This window comes from Telmatherina bonti (assembly GCF_933228915.1).
Source record: "Telmatherina bonti genome assembly, chromosome: 16".
Lineage (NCBI taxonomy): Eukaryota > Metazoa > Chordata > Actinopteri > Atheriniformes > Telmatherinidae > Telmatherina > Telmatherina bonti.
The window spans coordinates 34,086,711-34,108,400 of NC_136614.1; the positions used below are offsets into that span (position 1 = coordinate 34,086,711).

General features: G+C 46.3%; 1 protein-coding gene across 1 annotated transcript in view; it reads right to left on the reverse strand.

Annotated features, from left to right (window-relative positions):
- Positions 1–1,478: 1,478 nt before the first annotated feature.
- nt5dc1 (5'-nucleotidase domain containing 1) overlaps positions 1,479–21,690 on the reverse strand; it is a 98,223-nt gene continuing 78,011 nt past the window's right edge. The window contains exons 10-12 of the mRNA XM_079255593.1: positions 11,109–11,282; positions 7,719–7,887; positions 1,479–2,784 (exon numbers count right to left, since the gene is read on the reverse strand). Coding sequence (XP_079111719.1) covers positions 2,672–2,784; positions 7,719–7,887; positions 11,109–11,282 — 456 coding nt within the window. The 3' untranslated portion in view covers positions 1,479–2,671. The remainder of the gene's footprint in view (positions 2,785–7,718; positions 7,888–11,108; positions 11,283–21,690) is intronic.

A 21,690-nucleotide genomic window follows, 5' to 3' on the forward strand; every position in this document is an offset into this window, starting at 1 on the left:
ACAGACTCACACATTTCCTCTCCTTTGTCCAGCTGCATCCAAAACAAACAGTAAGAAAGCCGTCAAATTAGGTTTCACATGCCGACATGGGAAGCATGCCTTGCTAATGGGTAGACGGTTTTGGACTATTTTCATGGGAAATAACATGTGAACCAAATTTGGTTTTGCACATGTGAACCAAATGAAACGTGAAATATATCATTTCCAGTTGGGAAATCTGGATCAGTTTATATTAAAATGTGAAACGTGTGTGATATTGCACATGTGACACAGATGAGACATGTGGAACGCATTTGAACATGCAAAATGTTTCCTTGAACTTGTTTCTATTAATAACATGTGAAACCTGTGTGGTTTTGCACATGTAATACACAAAACCCGCACAATTACATGGGACACCATGTATTTTTGCACATGTGAACAGTAGTTTTCAGACATTTTGAAAAGTAAAAACCACTTAAAATCCATGTAATGAAATGTGAAACTCCTGGTTTGTATATGTGAAACACATAGAACACATTTAACATGTTCTTCACTGGAGAAACATTTTCATGTTAACATGTGAAATCCACATTACTTTAAACATATGGTTTTGCACATGTGAAACAGACATTATGCACACTAGAAAAAGGTTTTTGGAACATTTAAAGGGTACTGACTTACAAAGCCTGTAAAGTCACATGTAAAGTATGTTCTTTGCACAAATGAAACATGTGACACGTGGTACACATGTGAGAAAGGCGGCGTTGGAACATTTTAATGCAAATCCCAAACAACATCACATATGATTGTACCAAAACCACATGGGTTGCACATGTGACTTCACAAGAAAATTTGCAATACCATGTAGTGTTAACATGTGAAACATGTTACAGACATGTGGAACATGTGAAATGCATATTGTGCACATCAAAATACTGGTTTTAGAGCAGTTTTATGGTAAAAACATGTGAAAACCATGTAGTTTTGCAGATGTGGCGCACATCTGAAACACATTTTGCACATAGAAAACAGTTTGGGGAGATAATTGTAGTACGAACATGTGAAACACATTTTGCACATAGAAAACAGTTTGGGGAGATAATTGTAGTACAAACCTGTGAAACGCATTTTGCTTGTTAAAATAACATAACAATAAAAACAAATCACACGGGTCCATGTGTAACCTTTTCATATTTAGTCCATTTTTATGTTACTGACATGACAAATCCATACAGGCATATGTGAAACCATGTGTTTTTTTGCACATGTGAAACGTGAGACATGCAGAAAACAAGTGAAACATATATTGCATGTGACATGGCATAAAAAGGAACACACTGAAATCACATGGATTCCATATGTAATATCACATCTGGATATTTGGGTTTCACATGATAACCTTCTGGAATTTCACATTATTATCACAAAATACTTGAAAATCATATTTTCACATGTGCAAAATATGAGTCGGACATGTTCTCATTTCATGCCTTAAAAGTGCAAAAAAATTGTGACATGTGGAAAACATGAAATATATACATATTTTGCTCATAGTAAATGTGACTATGGAACATGGTAGTAACATTGAAACATGTGGTTGTGTTCTGTATGTAACCCTACAGAGGTTTCACATCTGGAAATGTGGTTTTCACACGTGACTTTTTAGGGATTTTCCTTGTTATTACCTTAAAATTGTTTGCAACCCCCATTTCGCATGTGCAAAATGTGTTTGTATTTTCTCAACATGACTCACTTGTGCGAAAGCACATGTGGGTCGCATGTGGAGGATTTGGTTTCTCTGAGGATTTCATGACTCAAACTGGTTCAGATGCTCCTGGATGGATCAGAACTTACCATAGTTTTGTTCAGTCTTGGTGCTAAGCTGAGCTGAACGCCTGACAGCAACAGACAAAGTGTTCCTACGATATTCTGGCACAACTTTATGTTCACCGGCAACAGAACCATTCAGAAGTCGGTTAAAGCATCTCAATCTGCATGTGAATGAAGCACAAGTAGTCCACGTCACTCAAAGAGCACGTCACAGTGGCACCAAAAGTAATACAGAAAATATCTAGCATAGTCTTCATCATTCATTATTATTACTTTTATTATTATCATTATTGTTTGCCATAGTAATTTTTTGACAGTATTGTGCCAACTCTGTAGCAACAGTAAGGATCAACACCTCCCACAAAAACAGGAAACCTTAAACCCCGGGGTTCAGGTTCCCAAACACACAGTTAAACTGCATCTAAAAGAAAGGAGTTCACAACAACAGCGTTGTACAGAAATACCGACACGAGTAGATGTTGTTGAGGTAATCACTTCGGGGTAAAGAGACAATAAATGTTCACTTTATTTCAGAGAAGTTTCAAAGATTCAGCCTCTGACACAAAATAAGACAGAGAAACCAATGGCCCATTATACGCTTCTGTGCGTAAACACACTTATTTTCTTGTATTTCCACGTGTACGGTACACTAAACCACGAAACAACTTTCAAATGTAGGTGTGACAGAAATACATTCACATGGTTTGTCAGGACTCATGGAGTGAATGCTTCCTGTGTGTGATGGTGGGGTCAGGTGGAAACTACAGGCAAAATGGAGGCACATTCCTCTCCTGAGGCAGAGGGGTTACGAAGGACTTCTTTCCTTTTTTCCCCCTTTTCTTCTTCTTTTTTTTTTTTTTTACGACAGATTCTCACACCTCTTCAGCAAAGAATCTGGAGGCCTGGGGAAGTAACCGGTGGTGCAGGGCTTGTCAGGGGAAAACCTGGGGAACTTGTAATCCAGAGGGAGACCTGCAGAGTGAAATAAAGCTGATTGAGTGCACGTCCATGCAGCTTAGTGAGGAACAATTCAGTATTCATTGTATGGCACACTTTGTTCTGTACTGCAGGCAGGAATCAGGCTGGACTCATGTTTGATCTCCTTCCTCAAAAGAAAAAAAACTTTCAGGCCTTCGAACTCCACACAGCATAAAAGAAAGGCTGGGTGGACCAGAACTCCTGTAGGATGGTTAATGTGCTAAACACAGAGCAGTCCATGTTCCCCCGAAATACATCCTGGTGTACGTACACAACGTTACAGAAAGTTCCTGTCAAGTTACTCACAAACAAAACCCGATCAGGCTCAAGCCAACCGGGTCAGTCTGGTCTCGGACCCAACATTTCCTGGAAAAACAGTCTGAAGAGTCCAGTTCTGGAGCTGCAATCCGGTAGATCTGCACGTTATGGCTGTAAATCAACATGATTTCTGATCCCAGGAGCCGGTCCAGAAGTCAGTTCAGAAGTCAGTCTGATGATGCTAGATACCAGGAACTGGTACAGAAGCTCGCATAGAATCTGGTCCAGTGGTTCGAGATACCAGGAACCGGTCCAGAAGCTGGTCTGGAATCTGGTCCAATGGTTCCAGATACCAGGAACCGGTCCAGAAGCTGGTCTAGAATCTGGTCCGATGGTTCCAGATATCAGGAACCAGTCCAAAAGCTGGTATAGAATCTGGTCCAATGGTTCCAGATACCAGGAACTGGTCCAGAAGCTGGTCTAGAATCTGGTCCAAAGGTTCCAGACACAAGGAAATGGTCCAGAAGCTAAGCCGATGGTTCCAGATACCAGGAACCAGTCCAGAAGCTGGTATAGGATCTGGTCCCATGGTTCCAGATACCAGAAAATGGACCAGAAGCTGGTCTATAATCTGGTCCAATGGTTCCAGATACCAGGAAATGGTCCAGAAGCTGGTCCAATGGTTCGAGATACCAGGAACCAGTCCAGAAGCTGGTCTACAATCTGGTCCAATGGTTCCAAATACCAGGAACCGGTCCAGAAGCTGGTATAGAATCTGGTCCAATGGTTCCAGATACCAGGAACCGGTCCAGAAGCTGGTCTAGAATCTGGTCCAAAGGTTCCAGACACAAGGAAATGGTCCAGAAGCTGGTCCGATGGTTCCAGATACCAGGAACCAGTCCAGAAGCTGGTATAGAATCTGGTCCAATGGTTCCAGATACCAGAAAATGGACCAGAAGCTGGTCTATAATCTGGTCCAACGGTTCCAGATACCAGGAACCAGTCCAGAAGCTGGTCCAATGGTTCCAAATACCAGGAACCAGTCCAGAAGCTGGTCTACAATCTGGTCCAATGGTTCCAGATACCAGGAAATGGTTCAGAAGCTGGTTTAGAATCTGGTACAATGACCCCAGTTACCACGAACTGGTCCAGAAGCTTGTCCAATGATCCCAGATACCAGGAAACGGTCCAGAAGCTGGTCTAGAATCTGGTCCAATGGTTCCAGATACCAGGAAATGGTTCAGAAGCTGGTTTAGAATCTGGTCCAAAGGCCCCAGTTACCACGAACTGGTCCAGAAGCTTGTCCAATGATCCCAGATACCAGGAAACGGTCCAGAAGCTGGTCTAGAATCTGGTCCAGAATCTGGTCCAATGGTCCCAGATTCCAGAAAATGGTCCAGAAGCTGGTCCAATGGTTCCAGATACCAGGAACCATTCCACAAGCTGGTCTAGAATCTGTTCCAATGGTCCCAGATACCAGGAACCAGTCCAGAAGCTGGTCTAGAATCTGTTCCAATGGTTCCAGATACCAGGAAATGGTCCAGATACTAGGTTTAGAGCTAAACTCACATCTGAGCAAGCCAGCAGGTTTGGGACGGACCCTGACAGGCCAGACAGGGATCTGACTCTGTGTGAAAACATCTCTTAGCTTGACTACGTATGAAAGACCGACGTAGTTTTCCCATGATCTACTGGGTTCCACATCTGTGTTTTCTTCAGTTACTGTTTGGATGCTGTTGGATGTTTCTGTGTTGGACAAGACGACTCATCGGTTTGGTGTGTTAGTGTTTCTGTTTGGAGGCAGGACGACTCAGCGGTTTTATCTGGATGTGTTTACATTTTCATGTGTCTGGAGAAACCTTGTGTGAAGAACAATGAGGAACATTGTATACATGTCTAAACTGGTTCATGCTGAGAGTTTAACAGTCCTCCGTCTTGTCTTAAAAAGGAAAAAGTTTTACATTGGAATCTTGTATTTCGTGTGTTTGTATATTCAGTCTCTACATACTCCCCATACTCTACATACTCCAGCTGGATCAGTACAAACCAAATATCTGATGATACTGATGCTGGCGACACAGATCTGTTTTATTACCTCTATTATATGTAAGAGAAAAGAACTGATGGCTCAGCATGAAAAACATCTTCATGTGTTTACAGTACTTTTGTAACGGAGGTTTAACACATCTCTCATGTCCTCACAAAGACCAGACCTTTCTTCCAATGTCCTTTGGCGCGTGCTAAAACTGGTTTCTAGACCCTCCCTCTTCCAGCTACGTAACATTCCCAGAATGAGGACGTGCTGGCTCAGAGTGATGCAGGAAAACTGCACCCTGAATTTGTTCTTTCCAGACTGGAATTTCTGATGATTGTCCTGAAAGGTCTCCATCTGATCCAAGATGCTGCAGTGAGGGTTCTGGTGAGGATCATCATCAGACTTCATGTTTCGGCTTCCTGTCACATCCAGAATAAAATCTAAAATCTGTCCCTTCGCATAAAAACCACTGAGTGACCAAGATGAGATCTTCCAGATGTCCGAGTTCCAAAGTTTTCCATCAGACAACTTCAGATGTGACTGCTGGACCTCTAAATGCTTACTGTCGGTTCTGAAAGTAGAACTATAAGCTGTCGGCCCTTCTGTGAAACCAGATCCCGGTCTGGTTTCAGGAAGCAAAACCAGATCCCAGTCTGGTTTCAGGAAGCGGAACCAGATCCCAGTCTGGTTTCAGGAGGCAGAACCAGATCCCGGTCTGGTTTCAGGAGGCAGAACCAGATCCCAGTCTGGTTTCAGGAAGCAGAACCAGATCCCGGTCTGGTTTCAGGAGGCAGAACCAGATCCCGGTCTGGTTTCAGGAAGCAGAACCAGATCCCGGTCTGGTTTCAGGAAGCAGAACCAGATCCCGGTCTGGTTTCAGGAAGCGGAACTAGATCCCAGTTAGTTTTGGGAAGCAGAACCAGATCCCGGTCTGGTTTCAGGAAGCAGAACCAGATCCCGGTCTGGTTTCAGGAAGCAGAACCAGATCCCGGTCTGGTTTCAGGAAGCGGAACTAGATCCCAGTTAGTTTTGGGAAGCAGAACCAGATCCCGGTCTGGTTTCAGGAAGCGGAACTAGATCCCAGTTAGTTTTGGGAAGCAGAACCAAATCCCAGTCTGGTTTTGGGAAGCAGAACCAAATCCCAGTCTGGTTTTGGGAAGCAGAACCAGATCCCAGTCTGGTTTCAGGAAGCGGAACTAGATCCCAGTTAGTTTTGGGAAGCAGAACCAGATCCCGGTCTGGTTTCAGGAAGCGGAACTAGATCCCAGTTAGTTTTGGGAAGCAGAACCAGATCCCAGTCTGGTTTCAGGAAGCAGAACCAGATCCCGGTCTGGTTTCAGGAAGCGGAACTAGATCCCAGTTAGTTTTGGAAAGCAGAACCAAATCCCAGTCTGGTTTTGGGAAGCAGAACCAAATCCCAGTCTGGTTTTGGGAAGCAGAACCAGATCCCAGTCTGGTTTCAGGACGCAGAACCAGATCCCAGTCTGGTTTCAGGACGCAGAACCAGATCCCAGTCTGGTTTCAGGACGCAGAACCAGATCCCAGTCTCTACCTTCAGATAATCTTCAAAGTTTCCTTCCTGAGGAATCTTCTAGTCATGTCTGGTTTGGTGAAGCTGATGCATCCCTTTAGTCCTGCTGGTATCAGTCCCATGATGGACTGGTAGACGTCCCATGATGGACTGGTAGACGTCCAATGATGCACTGGGAGACGTCCCATGATGGACTGGTAGACGTCCCATGATGGACTGGTAGACGTCCCATGATGGACTGGTAGACGTCCAATGATGCACTGGGAGACGTCCCATGATGGACTGGTAGACGTCCAATGATGCACTGGTAGACGTCCAATGATGCACTGGGAGACGTCCCATGATGGACTGGGAGACGTCCCATGATGGACTGGTAGACGTCCAATGATGCACTGGGAGACGTCCCATGATGGACTGGTAGACGTCCAATGATGCACTGGGAGACGTCCCATGATGGACTGGTAGACGTCCAATGATGCACTGGGAGACGTCCCATGATGGACTGGTAGACGTCCAATGATGCACTGGGAGACGTCCCATGATGGACTGGGAGACGTCCCATGATGGACTGGGAGACGTCCCATGATGGACTGGTAGACGTCCAATGATGGACTGGGAGACGTCCCATGATGGACTGGGAGACGTCCCATGATGGACTGGGAGACGTCCAATGATGCACTGGGAGACGTCCCATGATGGACTGGGAGACGTCCCATGATGGACTGGGAGACGTCCAATGATGCACTGGGAGACGTCCCATGATGGACTGGGAGACGTCCCATGATGGACTGGGAGACGTCCAATGATGCACTGGGAGACGTCCCATGATGGACTGGGAGACGTCCCATGATGGACTGGGAGACGTCCCATGATGCCTCCCAGTAGAATCCAGGATTAGAGTTCTGCTACCTGTTGATTCTCTTTCCTGTCATGTCAACTCCGAACCAGTCCCAGAAGATGGACCTCCTCCTGGTTCTGGTCCTGATGGACGTGTTCTTCATGTAGGAAATGATTTTTATGGTTTATTTGAACACAGTTGTTATAAACCGAGCAGTGTGACTTGTTTATCTGGCTGATCTCCACCTTCCGGCTCCTTCCACATACCTGCTATGTGCTCCACACTGGGAACAGCCATGGTGCTGTATTTGTGGATGCAGTGGCAGCACCAGGTCAGCTTCTGGCTCTCCTCGTCGCCTCCTCCGCTCCTGTGCACATCGACAAAATAGGACCCCCACTGGTTGGACATGGCGGAGGGCGACTTCATGCCCTGCTCCTGTGGAGGCGGTTGGTACACACACCCACACACACACACACACACACACACACACACACACACACACACACACACAGCAAACAGCAGAGCATCATGAGAAGAATCATTTCTAGACAAGTGCAGACTTGATTATAGAAAGTGTGAATTAAAGGATGCAGAGAGACTTCAAACTGGTTTCATCTCAGGACCTTTTTAGAAATGTGATGAATCACTATTTCTGAGAAATCCCCGACTCACTCGCCACCCCCCCACCCCCTCAGCAGCTAACCAGAAAACTGAAGCAATGACTGGAAATCACTTTCAGCATTTTAAGAAGGATCTCTTTAATAAATCTTATCTATGTGCAGCAGTTGCGAAACTGGAGCGCAGCGGGAAGATCTGCTAGATCAGCTCTGTCGTTTCTGGGTGTTTGAGCCAAAACTGATAAATTCAACTGCAGGAAGAGGAAACGCTGCTTATCAGAAGCTGCTAAAGCCTAAACTTTGACCTCTACTGAAGCTAAGACAGGAAACTGCACCTGAACACAGTGTCATGCTCTGACTGTAGACCTGGGGTGCCCAAAGTGGGGCCAGCGGGCCAAAATCGGCCCACCAGCACTTTGCTTTTGGCCCGCTAGTCATTGTTCATATACCCTATAGAGCTTGAAGAAAAGAAAATACTTTCAGTGTCATGAACTTCAATAAGTCCAGGCTCAGAGGGACCCTGACTGACTCGCACCTCAGCGACCTTGTCAGCCAGGTGCAACCCAACATGGAGAGACTGGTAGTGTCCAAATGTCAACTTAATGTGTCCCACTAAGTATCAGCAACTTGCCTTGTTCAACATGCACTGTTTCTTGTTGTTGACATGTTGCACTTGGTTGCCGTTTAGTGGCTATAATGATTGTTTCTTGCCCTTTTAGCTATGGCTTTATTGTTCTACTGCTATATTGATTTTTTATATAACATTTTATTTGCCCAGATCTGAAAGAATAAACTGCATTAGTTATTGGACAATAATTAAAATAACTCCATGCATTTACTTGTGTTTCATCCTTAAAGCTCACTGGATCATTTTCAGTTTGGCTCTTGGAGGTGAAAAGTTTGGGCACCCCTGGTGTTGACCTGAAGCAAACCTAAAACATGAAGAAGCCTCTGACTGAACACTGATGTTTCTGTACAGTGCTGTGCTGAGGATGTGAAGAATCCTCCATCAAGTTCAGCAGCATTCTGCTCTGGACAATCAGCTCCAGATCAGTTCCCACAACAGATTCAGAACTTCTGGATCAAGTCTGGCTCTGGTTCTGCTGCTCCAGCATGACCGAACTTTCCTCCACAAACTGATGGAGGATGTCAAACATCTTGGTAACATTAAAGGATGTTAATTAAACTTACATAAAATACATTTTGGGATGAGCTCGTTTAACAAACAGTAAATTGAAATTTCATGCCCATGTCAGGAAAATGTCCAAAACCATCAAGACAAATTTAAATTGTTTCCGTATGATTAGACCCTGCATGTCGACTCAAGTTGCACAAATGTATTTGATAATTTTATTACTTTTTTTTTGTGAAAAATATATTCAAGTGTCTTAATGGTCTTGCACCCACTGTAATGTGCCAATTAGTGCATAAGTACACCAATGAAGGGGTCAGAACCAGAGCTGGAGTCAGTGGTATCTGCAGAGTGAAGAGGTCCAGGACTGTCCTGGGACATTCTCAGTTAAAAAGGGACACAACAGTGGAACTCTTTACCTCTGGAGCTGAAGTCTCAATCAGACCTGAGACTGTTTACATTAAAGCTGAAGCTCTGGTTAAAGAGCAGCCAAAAGTGTGCAGCCCTGAACTTTGTATGGAGTCGGGATGTGAAATGTCCAGATATGTTATGTTGTCTTTTTTTTCTTTTCTTATATGTGTACTATTTTATGATGTATTTTTTCATTAATCTTGTGTTTTTTTACTGCACTAACACCTTGAAAAGCCTAACCAGGGCCATAAATTAGCCTGCAGCTATAAGCCTTATGTACATGGCATCAGTCACCTAGGTGGCAATGTATTCTTGTACTGTCCCTACCAAATAAACAAATAAATAAATAAATGAATAAGTATGAAATGATTTTCCCTGCAGTGACGACGAGTCGACCCGAAACCCGCTGCTATTGGCTGGAGCAGGCTGGATCCCAGGCGTACAACAGCTTCCGAAAGGCTGCACTCTCCCCACATCTCCCCTCATTCAGCTGGTTATGTTGTTGCTTAACACTAACAGGAAATAAACTGGCTGACTTCATCATTCTAAATCAACCAGTCAAACCACAGCGATATGTGGCTTACTGGTTTTAGTCACCATGACTACGATATGACTAATGACTGATGATAAACATTCACAGTAACAGATTATATCTGAAGCGTATCGGCTTTACAAATGTCCACATGACAGTAATAGTGGTGTCTTTAAACTTTGCCCCAGTCGCGCTGCTAGACTAGGTCCAGCCTGTACCAGTACACCCAGTGTGTATGCCTCTGTAGAATGGACTTTCAGATGGTGAAACTAATGCAGCGCTGAAGTGTGATGGTGATTCACTGTGACATGTTTTAATCTAACTTTAGACCAGGAACTCTGGGTTTCTGTCCGGATGGGGAAAAGACACAGTGAAAGTGGTGATAAACCAGTAGAACTGGGCCAGTTGAAGCAGGATCACACTGAGATGAACAGATTCATTCTGCTGGGATGTTTTTCAGGAAAACGTACGGTTGTCACACGTTTTGACAGAAAAGTTCAGCTGGTTGGATGGCGTGATGTCAGGCCTCTCCGTCTGTGGTCACATATCCAACAGCGTGATGGTCTACAACGTTTGGAATAAGAGGAAGTTTAGTTCTGGTCCTGGTGGGTTTTTTTTTTCCACGAGATGTGCTGACTTCTGACTTTTTTATCACAACATCCTGCTGCTTTATTTCTTCCCCTTGGCTGTGTTACATAAGACACGCTGCAGTTCTCCTTCTTCATGGTGGAGCTGAAGTGTGTTTCGTCACGTCACGTCAGGGTTTCTAATGGCTTTATGGATCATAAACAGTGAGTTTTAGGACAGAAATGTTTCAGTGAAGCACATAAGAAGAAAGCAGAGGCATGAAAGCGGCGTTCGGTGTGTATGTGCTGACTCCTGGTTCATGCTGACGGGAGGGCAGAGCTGGGGCCGAGCCCGGCCAGCGGATGCTAAACGGAAACAGCTGCTTCACTGAACTTACCTCAAACTTTCCCCTTTTCTCCAGCGGCTCCACTTGAGCCTCATTAGACATCGCTGCGTCACTTTTCGGGACACCCTCCCCCTCCATTTCCTCCACTATCATCACCGTCTCCCACTTCCCAAAGCTGGTGGCGGGAAACATGTCCGACCTCAGGCTGTCGCCAAAGTACACCACCTATAGGGTGAAAAGAGAAAGAGTGGCAGGTCAGGATGGCTGAAACTAGACACCAGTCTGCAGAAGTCATCTCAACCACGCTGGCTATGTTTATAAAGCAGGTTTTCCCAAAGTGAAGAGCAGCAGCTCAAAGCTTCACGTTTCGGCAGCTCGTCCCGTCTGTTTGTCTGAACCTGCAGAGGAAATGAAGCCAGGAATGCTACAGGGGTGGCGGACTCTCTCACTTCAGGCTGATACGTGACTTTAACTAAACCAGAACAGATTCAAACTTTCTCATATTCTGCAGTTTGCTCCCACCGTCGTCATCAATTTGTCTATAAAGTGCTTTTACTGTTAACGCTGCACGCTGTTTGACCAGCATAGATCTGGGAGAAGAGGTTTCACATAAGCCACAAGGTCCACACACCAATGACTCTCATTTCATTTCATAGTTTATAAAGTTTAGGATGATGCTTTCACACCTTTGGAACAAGCTAAAAGAGGTTTAATGGAAGCATTGATGCACCTGTGATGTGAAACTGTCTGCAGAGCAGTGGAAACGGATGCCGTGTTTTCTGAAGAAGTCAACACGTCTGACTGAAATGAAAAGTTCTTTGTACAAACTTATCAACAAGCTGTTGGAGCTGCTTGGTGTTGGAACAGGACACAACTAAAACCTGCAGGACAGCGGTCCACAAAGACTCGAGTTGGGCTTCCCTGCCCCAGAGGAAGAAGGTAAATAGAAAAAACAGCGGTCCTAAGATGAAGCCCTGGGGGACTCCACTAGCCAGAGGAGCAGGGAAGGACTCAAACCCAAAACACTACCACAGAAAACATTCTTTATTCACAGACGTCCAGTTTCATTTAATCAAAATCTTACTATTTTTACACTGAGGAAAATTTTTCACCATAGTTAGATCCAGTTTGTCTCAGATTGGTGAAGCACCGTCCATCTTTCCATCTGAGAGGCTCTGCCTCTCTGAGATGCTTCTTTTCATGTTGCTGACCTGATGACTGTAAACCTGATTAGTTTCTAAAAGCTCCTCCAGTTGTTTCACATGTGTACCAGTTACTTTTCCAGCCTCCTGTTCCAACTTTTCACAGACATGTTGCTGCATCAGATTCACAATCAGCTCATATTTTACATGAAAAATGTCTCAGTTTTAACGCGGGATAAAAATACTGTGTTGATGGGATTTGGTAATTACTTCATTCTGTTTGTATTTACGTTTTACACAGCATCCTAACTTTTCCAGACCTGGGGCTGCATGTGCATGTGAAATGCATCTAAATCAAAGTTCCTTAAAGCAGTCTGGCAGTCAGAAGAAGGAAAGACGGCATTCCAGGGTCCTCTCCCTCCCCCCTCATGGCGCTCTGCTGAAACCTCCACATGTAAACAAATAGAAGGGAAAAGCTTGGCCTGTGGATCCATGTCTGCAGGAATCACATTTCCAAAAAACTTTCCCAGCCACAGCTGGTCCTCATACTCCCCAGAAACCCTGCACCTCTGGTGGCTCGGCAGTGCTGCTGCCAGACTCACAGCATTGCAGAGAATATTTATTTAGCTAGTGATTCCTGTGCAGAGGCAAATTATCATGGAGGAGAGCTTCCAGTAGCTTGAAGCCAGGTTGGAATGAACATTTCTTCTAGAGAACAGCTGGAACTGATTAATCTTTGCATTTATTTCAATTTAAATTCACTTAAACCAGAAAAATAAAAACTTTTTGGCATCCGTTTTCATTTTAATTCTATTCTGATGTCAGATTCTAGCTGGTCTTTCTTAGAGAAGTTCTTGCAGGTTTTAGAAAGATGAAGGTAAACCACATACTGTCTCAACAACAGCTGAGACCTGGTGCAGAAGTCTGCGTTAACTAACTGATCAGAAAGTCTGGGTCTCTGGTTCCTGATCAATGCTTCACAATCTTAACCCAGAGTCAGAAACCACTATAAAAAACCATCATCAATGGAGCTCTGATACCTGTAGTCACCATGGCAACTGCTGACAAAAAGCTGGCGTCAGAGGTTCTCGCTGCAGAGCATGATGGGAAAAACTCCTGGAAGTTTGGGTCAAAATACTGCAGGATAGAAAATAATCTAAACTTCATTTAGGTCCAATCTCCTGGCGGACAACACACCTGGAGAAAAGTGGAATAAAGACATCTTTCAGGAGGGTAAGGTAGATTGTTCGAGATGTTTGGTTCATACTGGCTAATAAACAAAGTAAATAATCAGTAGATGGTTTAATCTGTCCTCACACCTTCCATCCTGATCAATATCTCACTTTACACCCTAACTCTTTCTGGCTTCATAGATGTGACTGCAGTTTGTATGAAGAGGTGAGTTTGTTCAGGTGGGCGGGAGATTACTACACACTCCAAACCGTACTACGCTGGTTTGGAAGAAGTTAAGACCTCCAGCATGAAGCTCAGATGGTTAAAAGGAAAATAAATCATACTGCAGGCAGACTGAGCTGCTTTGCCTGTTGTCAGTTCATCACTCAGAGCTGCAGTTCAAGCTAAACCTGGCTCCAGGTAAACAGAGCTGCAGGCATGTAGAGGCCTTAATGAGCTCATTGTGCTGCTCACTGCATGGGGCCGATGCAGGAGGAGGAGGGCCGACGGCATACAGCTGTTCCACCCAACAGTATCACATGAAAGGCACAGATATACTTCTACTTACACTAATACCTTAAACTCACTGTCCAACTTCTATTATCAGGTAGGACTTCCTTTTTAATTCTTGATGTGGTAAATATATTACTAAGCAATGGACATATTGACAAGAAGCATGAGATGAGAATCTCCCGTTCCACCTCATCACCATGAGAATCTCCCGTTCCACCTCATCACCATGAGAATCTCCCGTTCCACCTCATCAACATGAGAATCTCCTGTTCCACCTCATCACCATGAGAATCTCCCGTTCCACCTCATCATGATGAGAATCTCCCGTTCCACCTCATCACCATGAGAATCTCCCGTTCCACCTCATCAACATGAGAATCTCCTGTTCCACCTCATCACCATGAGAATCTCCCGTTCCACCTCATCATGATGAGAATCTCCCGTTCCACCTCATCATGATGAGAATCTGCCGTTCCACCTCATCATGATGAGAATCTGCCGTTCCACCTCATCATGATGAGAATCTCCCGTTCCACCTCATCACCATGAGAATCTCCCGTTCCACCTCATCACCATGAGAATCTCCCGTTCCACCACATCATGATGAGAATCTTCCGTTCCACCTCATCATGATGAGAATCTCCCGTTCCACCTCATCACCATGAGAATCTCCCGTTCCACTTCATCATGATGAGAATCTCCCGTTCCACCTCATCACCATGAGAATCTCCCGTTCCAACTCATCACCATGAGAATCTCCCGTTCCACCTCATCATGATGAGAATCTCCCGTTCCATCTCATCACGATGAGAATCTCCCGTTCCACCTCATCACCATGAGAATCTCCCGTTCCACCTCATCACCATGAGAATCTCCCGTTCCACCTCATCACCATGAGAACCTCCCGTTCCACCACATCATGAGAATCTCCCGTTCCACCACATCATGAGAATCTCCCGTTCCACCTCATCACCATGAGAATCTCCCGTTCCACCTCATCATGATGAGAATCTCCCGTTCCACCTCATCACCATGAGAATCTCCCGTTCCACCTCATCATGATGAGAATCTCCCGTTCCACCTCATCACCATGAGAATCTCCCGTTCCACCTCATCACCATGAGAATCTCCCGTTCCACCACATCATGATGAGAATCTTCCGTTCCACCTCATCATGATGAGAATCTCCCGTTCCACCTCATCACCATGAGAATCTCCCGTTCCACTTCATCATGATGAGAATCTCCCGTTCCACCTCATCACCATGAGAATCTCCCGTTCCAACTCATCACCATGAGAATCTCCCGTTCCACCTCATCATGATGAGAATCTCCCGTTCCATCTCATCACGATGAGAATCTCCCGTTCCACCTCATCACCATGAGAATCTCCCGTTCCACCTCATCACCATGAGAATCTCCCGTTCCACCTCATCACCATGAGAACCTCCCGTTCCACCACATCATGAGAATCTCCCGTTCCACCACATCATGAGAATCTCCCGTTCCACCACATCATGATGAGAATCTCCCGTTCCACCTCATCATGATGAGAATCTCCCGTTCCACCTCATCACCATGAGAATCTCCCGTTCCACCACATCACCATGAGAATCTCCCGTTCCACCACATCATGATGAGAATCTCCTGTTCCACCTCATCATGATGAGAATCTCCCGTTCCACCTCATCATGATGAGAATCTCCTGTTCCACCTCATCATGATGAGAATCTCCCGTTCCACCTCATCACCATGAGAATCTCCCGTTCCAACTCATCACCATGAGAATCTCCCGTTCCACCTCATCATGATGAGAATCTCCTGTTCCACCTCATCATGATGAGAATCTCCCGTTCCACCTCATCATGATGAGAATCTCCCGTTCCACCTCATCACCATGAGAATCTCCCGTTCCACCACATCATGATGAGAATCTCCCGTTTCACCTCATCACCATGAGAATCTCCCGTTCCACCTCGTCACCATGAGAATCTCCCGTTCCACCACATCACCATGAGAATCTCCCGTTCCACCACATCATGATGAGAATCTCCTGTTCCACCTCATCATGATGAGAATCTCCCGTTCCACCTCATCACCATGAGAATCTCCCGTTCCAACTCATCACCATGAGAATCTCCCGTTCCACCTCATCATGATGAGAATCTCCTGTTCCACCTCATCACCATGAGAATCTCCCGTTTCACCTCATCACCATGAGAATCTCCTGTTCCACCACATCATGATGAGAATCTCCCGTTCCACCTCATCATGATGAGAATCTCCCGTTCCACCTCATCACCATGAGAATCTCCCGTTCCACCTCATCACCATGAGAATCTCCCGTTCCAACTCATCACCATGAGAATCTCCCGTTCCACCTCATCATGATGAGAATCTCCCGTTCCACCTCATCACCATGAGAATCTCCCGTTTCACCTCATCACCATGAGAATCTCCTGTTCCACCACATCACCATGAGAATCTTCCGTTCCACCTCATCATGATGAGAATCTCCTGTTCCACCTCATCATGATGAGAATCTCCCGTTCCACCACATCAACATGAGAATCTCCCGTTCCACCTCATCATGATGAGAATCTCCCGTTCCATCTCATCACCATGAGAATCTCCCGTTCCACCTCATCACCATGAGAATCTCCCGTTCCACCTCATCACCATGAGAATCTCCCGTTCCACCTCATCACCATGAGAATCTCCCGTTTCACCTCATCACCATGAGAATCTCCCGTTCCACCTCATCATGATGAGAATCTCCCGTTTCACCTCATCACCATGAGAATCTCCCGTTCCACCTCATCATGATGAGAATCTCCCATTCCAAAAGCTGTTTTGTTGGACAGTTGTCCAGACAGCTGCTGCTTACTGGATATTTTCTCTTCTTCAGACCTTCTCTGTAAATCCTACAGGTACGACTATGCCAAATTTAAAGTCACTTTACAGTTAGCTGCCAAGCTTTTTTTTTTTTTTAAACCATTTTTTCTTTTTTTAAAAATATAAACCAGCCTGTAGATGCTGAACCTTTTTAATCTCTGCAGATGTGACGTTTCCATGGAGACGTGATGTTTTAGCCTCAGCTGTTACATTCTGAGGCTAAAATGATGTAAAATGAATGCATGAATAGATAAAGTAGCATAAAGAGCAACCAGAAGTTTGTAGATATAACACATAGTTCAGCAGTGACAAAGCCTTTTCTGCACATCATTCTCTCACGTCTGAAACACACACACACTGTTTCCATGTTTCCACTCTTCTTCCTGCTAGTATCTACCTGCTATCCTCACTAAAGCACCTCCACCTCAGCTGCATCCCAAATGTCTTCTTGGCTTTATTCCAGCCATAGAGGATCATTATTTTCCTGCTTTTCTCATCACTTGTTGACCTTTGACTGCTCTTGATCGGACGTTACCGTCAGTTTAAGCTCTCTGATTGGTGGAAAGTCTGACAGGAAGTGTCTTCATCATCATGTCCAGGTGAAAATAGAGGTCTCTTAGCAACATGGTGGTGATGTGATCAATAATGATGTTATGATGGGTCACTATGGATTTACCATATAGAGTCTCTGAATAAACCTACATGTTGGGGCTGGAATGCAGTCTGACAGCAGCAATAGGTGTTTCACAAAGAAAAAGAGCCGAGATTCTCCAGTGGGAGCTGTACGATCATGTCCCGCCAGCCCTCCTGTGACCCGTCGTTTTCAGTACTGTGTTTACAGTGAACTGTAATCTTCCCTGAATGCCTCCATTCAGCCCACCTGCTTTACGTCCTGTCAGGTGAAAGTGGAGTGCAGTGAAAACACAGAGCGCCTCGGGTCACCCTGGAGGACTGTTTAAAGAAGCTCTAAGTGCAGGTTGACACTGGATTCCACCGAGCTTTCTCCACATGGCCGAGGAACAGAGGGGGCATTAAGCAGAGGGCTGGAAGGAGGAGGGGGACACCATGACTGGATCTGGCCTCGGCCAATACGGATCTGCCTGAGCAGGATTCCTCATGTCAGCTTTTAACAGCTGTCGTTCCTGAAATTTTTGTCTTTTTTTTTATTTTTATAAAATTTGCTTTTATTACATGACTACTTTAACTATTGGTGTGTTACTGCTGTTAGAAGATGTTTCACTGTTTAGTGTTTGTCAACCAGAAGTTACTGCACTTTCTTTACAAAGAAATCATTTTAAAGCAAAAGGTTGTTTTGCCAGTGAAGGCATTTACACTACTTCTCTAAAAGCGTTATTAAATAAATATCTTGTCAACGAGAACGTTCACATCAGTGATGAAATTATTTCCAGTGATTTTACGAGTTTATTTTTTTCAAACAGGTTAATTTGGCTTAAAGCTACAGTAGGTAACGTTGCTCAGAGACATTTTGTTTTACTCTGGGTGAAGTGGCTCCTCCTGATAGCAGTCTGTACATTTTGTAATCATGAACAATGAGAAATATAGTTAGACCCCTCAGTTTACTGTAAATCTTTAAAAACTATGACCAATCCAAATGTTCCGACCAAAATGGAGTTGTTCATTTCCTATATTTCATAAGCTTCTTCTCCCGGCTCCCCTCCTCCCCCTCCAGCAGCGCATACCTGATAGCCACACCCTGCATATAAACAGCGTGTTAGGATGAAACTACAAAGTAGTGAAGAAGAAACTCGGAAGACAAACATGGCTGAGAAAATGCAGGATGGATTCCCCGACACGGCTCGGTTTATTTGCTTCCTCCTGCTAAACAGCCGAGAAAGAGAAAATCATTGGTGGAAAAAGCTGCGAATAGAAAAGCCTTGGATCACGCGAGGAGGCGGAGCAAAACCAGAGGGGGAGGAGGGAAGACAGAGGGAGGAGCCAATATGGGTGAGGAGTCAATGCAGGGGGAGGAGCCAAAACAGGGTGCCACTTTCACATCTTGCTAGCTCTCCAACATCACCTTCCCCGGCTTTAATGTTTGCATCCAGCAGATACATAACCGACCAATCAGAGGAGGTGTGTTGACAGCATCATGTAGCCGGTTGCGAATTCTGCAAGTGTCACTTTGTTGCTGCTTCATTCAAATTTTGAATCATCATGTCTTTATCAAGTGTCTTTATCATTAGTCTCTGCTTCTTCAAGCCAGCAGCTAGCTGCTGAAGAGGATCCTCAGACTGTTCCACAGACGTCCTAGAAGACCGTCCTGAAGTCCGTCCTGAAGACCGTCCTAAAGTCCGTCCTGAAGACCGTCCTGAAGTCCGTCCTGAAGACCGTCCTGAAGTCCGTCCCGAAGTCCGTCCTGAGGACCGTCCTAAAGTCCGTCCTGAAGTCCGTCCTGAAGACCGTCCTGAAGTCCGTCCTGAAGACCGTCCTAAAGTCCGTCCTGAAGTCCGTCCTGAAGACCGTCCTAAAGTCCGTCCTGTAGTCCGTCCTGAAGTCCGTCCTGAAGACCGTCCTAAAGTCCATCCTGAAGACCGTCCTGAAGTCCGTCCTAAAGTCCGTCCTGAAGTCCATCCTGAAGACCGTCGTGAAGACCGTCCTAAAGTCCGTCCTGAAGACCGTCCTGAAGTCCGTCCTAAAGTCCGTCCTGAAGACCGTCCTGAAGTCCGTCCTAAAGTCCGTCCTGAAGACCGTCCTGAAGACCGTCCTAAAGTCCGTCCTGAAGACCGTCCTGAAGTCCGTCCTGAAGACCGTCCTGAAGTCCGTCCTGAAGTCCGTCCTGAAGTCCGTCCTGAAGACCGTCCTAAAGACCGTCCTAAAGACCGTCCTAAAGACCGTCCTGAAGTCCGTCCTGAAGTCCGTCCTGAAGACCGTCCTGAAGACCGTCCTGAAGTCCGTCCTAAAGTCCGTCCTGAAGTCCGTCCTGAAGACCGTCCTAAAGTCCGTCCTGAAGACCGTCCTGAAGTCCGTCCTGAAGTCCGTCCTGAAGACCGTCCTGAAGACCGTCCTGAAGTCCGTCCTAAAGTCCGTCCTGAAGACCGTCCTAAAGTCCGTCCTGAAGTCCGTCCTGAAGACCGTCCTGAAGTCCGTCCTGAAGTCCGTCCTGAGGACCGTCCTAAAGTCCGTCCTGAAGTCCGTCCTAAAGTCCGTCCTGTAGTCCGTCCTGAAGTCCGTCCTGAAGACCGTCCTAAAGTCCGTCCTGAAGTCCGTCCTGAAGACCGTCCTAAAGTCCGTCCTGAAGTCCGTCCTGAAGACCGTCCTGAAGACCGTCCTGAAGTCCGTCCTGAAGTCCGTCCTGAAGACCGTCCTAAAGTCCGTCCTGAAGTCCGTCCTGAAGACCGTCCTAAAGACCGTCCTGAAGTCCGTCCTGAAGTCCGTCCTGAAGACCGTCCTGAAGTCCGTCCTGAAGACCGTCCTGAAGACCGTCCTGAAGACCGTCCTAAAGTCCGTCCTGAAGTCCGTCCTGAAGTCCGTCCTAAAGTCCGTCCTGAAGTCCGTCCTGAAGACCGTCCTAAAGTCCGTCCTAAAGTCCGTCCTGAAGTCCGTCCTGAAGTCCGTCCTGAAGTCCGTCCTAAAGTCCGTCCTGAAGTCCGTCCTAAAGACCGTCCTGAAGTCCGTCCTGAAGACCGTCCTGAAGACCGTCCTGAAGACCGTCCTAAAGTCCGTCCTGAAGACCGTCCTGAAGACCGTCCTGAAGTCCGTCCTGAAGTCCGTCCTGAAGTCCGTCCTAAAGTCCGTCCTGAAGTCCGTCCTGAAGACCGTCCTAAAGTCCGTCCTGAAGTCCGTCCTGAAGTCCGTCCTGAAGTCCGTCCTAAAGTCCGTCCTGAAGACCGTCCTAAAGACCGTCCTGAAGTCCGTCCTGAAGACCGTCCTGAAGACCGTCCTAAAGTCCGTCCTGAAGACCGTCCTGAAGACCGTCCTGAAGACCGTCCTGAAGACCGTCCTAAAGTCCGTCCTGAAGTCCGTCCTGAAGACCGTCCTAAAGACCGTCCTGAAGACCGTCCTGAAGACCGTCCTGAAGTCCGTCCTGAAGTCCGTCCTGAAAACCGTCCTAAAGTCCGTCCTGAAGTCCGTCCTGAAGTCCGTCCTGAAGACCGTCCTAAAGTCCGTCCTGAAGTCCGTCCTGAAGACCGTCCTAAAGTCCGTCCTGAAGACCGTCCTAAAGTCCGTCCTAAAGTCCGTCCTGTAGTCCGTCCTGAAGTCCGTCTTGAAGACCGTCCTAAAGTCCGTCCTGAAGTCCGTCCTGAGGACCGTCCTGAAGTCCGTCCTGAAGACCGTCCTAAAGTCCGTCCTGAAGACCGTCCTGAAGACCGTCCTGAAGACCGTCCTGAAGTCCGTCCTGAAGTCCGTCCTGAAGTCCGTCCTAAAGTCCGTCCTGAAGACCGTCCTGAAGACCGTCCTGAAGTCCGTCCTGAAGTCCGTCCTGAAGTCCGTCCTGAAGACCGTCCTAAAGTCCGTCCTGAAGACCGTCCTGAAGTCCGTCCTGAAGTCCGTCCTGAAGACCGTCCTGAAGACCGTCCTGAAGTCCGTCCTGAAGACCGTCCTAAAGTCCGTCCTGAAGTCCGTCCTGAAGACCGTCCTGAAGACCGTCCTGAAGTCCGTCCTGAAGACCGTCCTAAAGTCCGTCCTGAAGTCCGTCCTGAAGACCGTCCTGAAGACCGTCCTGAAGACCGTCCTAAAGTCCGTCCTGAAGACCGTCCTGAAGTCCGTCCTGAAGACCGTCCTGAAGTCCGTCCTGAAGTCCGTCCTGAAGACCGTCCTAAAGTCCGTCCTGAAGTCCGTCCTGAAGACCGTCCTAAAGTCCGTCCTGAAGTCCGTCCTAAAGTCCGTCCTGAAGTCCGTCCTAAAGTCCGTCCTGAAGTCCGTCCTGAAGTCCGTCCTGAAGTCCGTCCT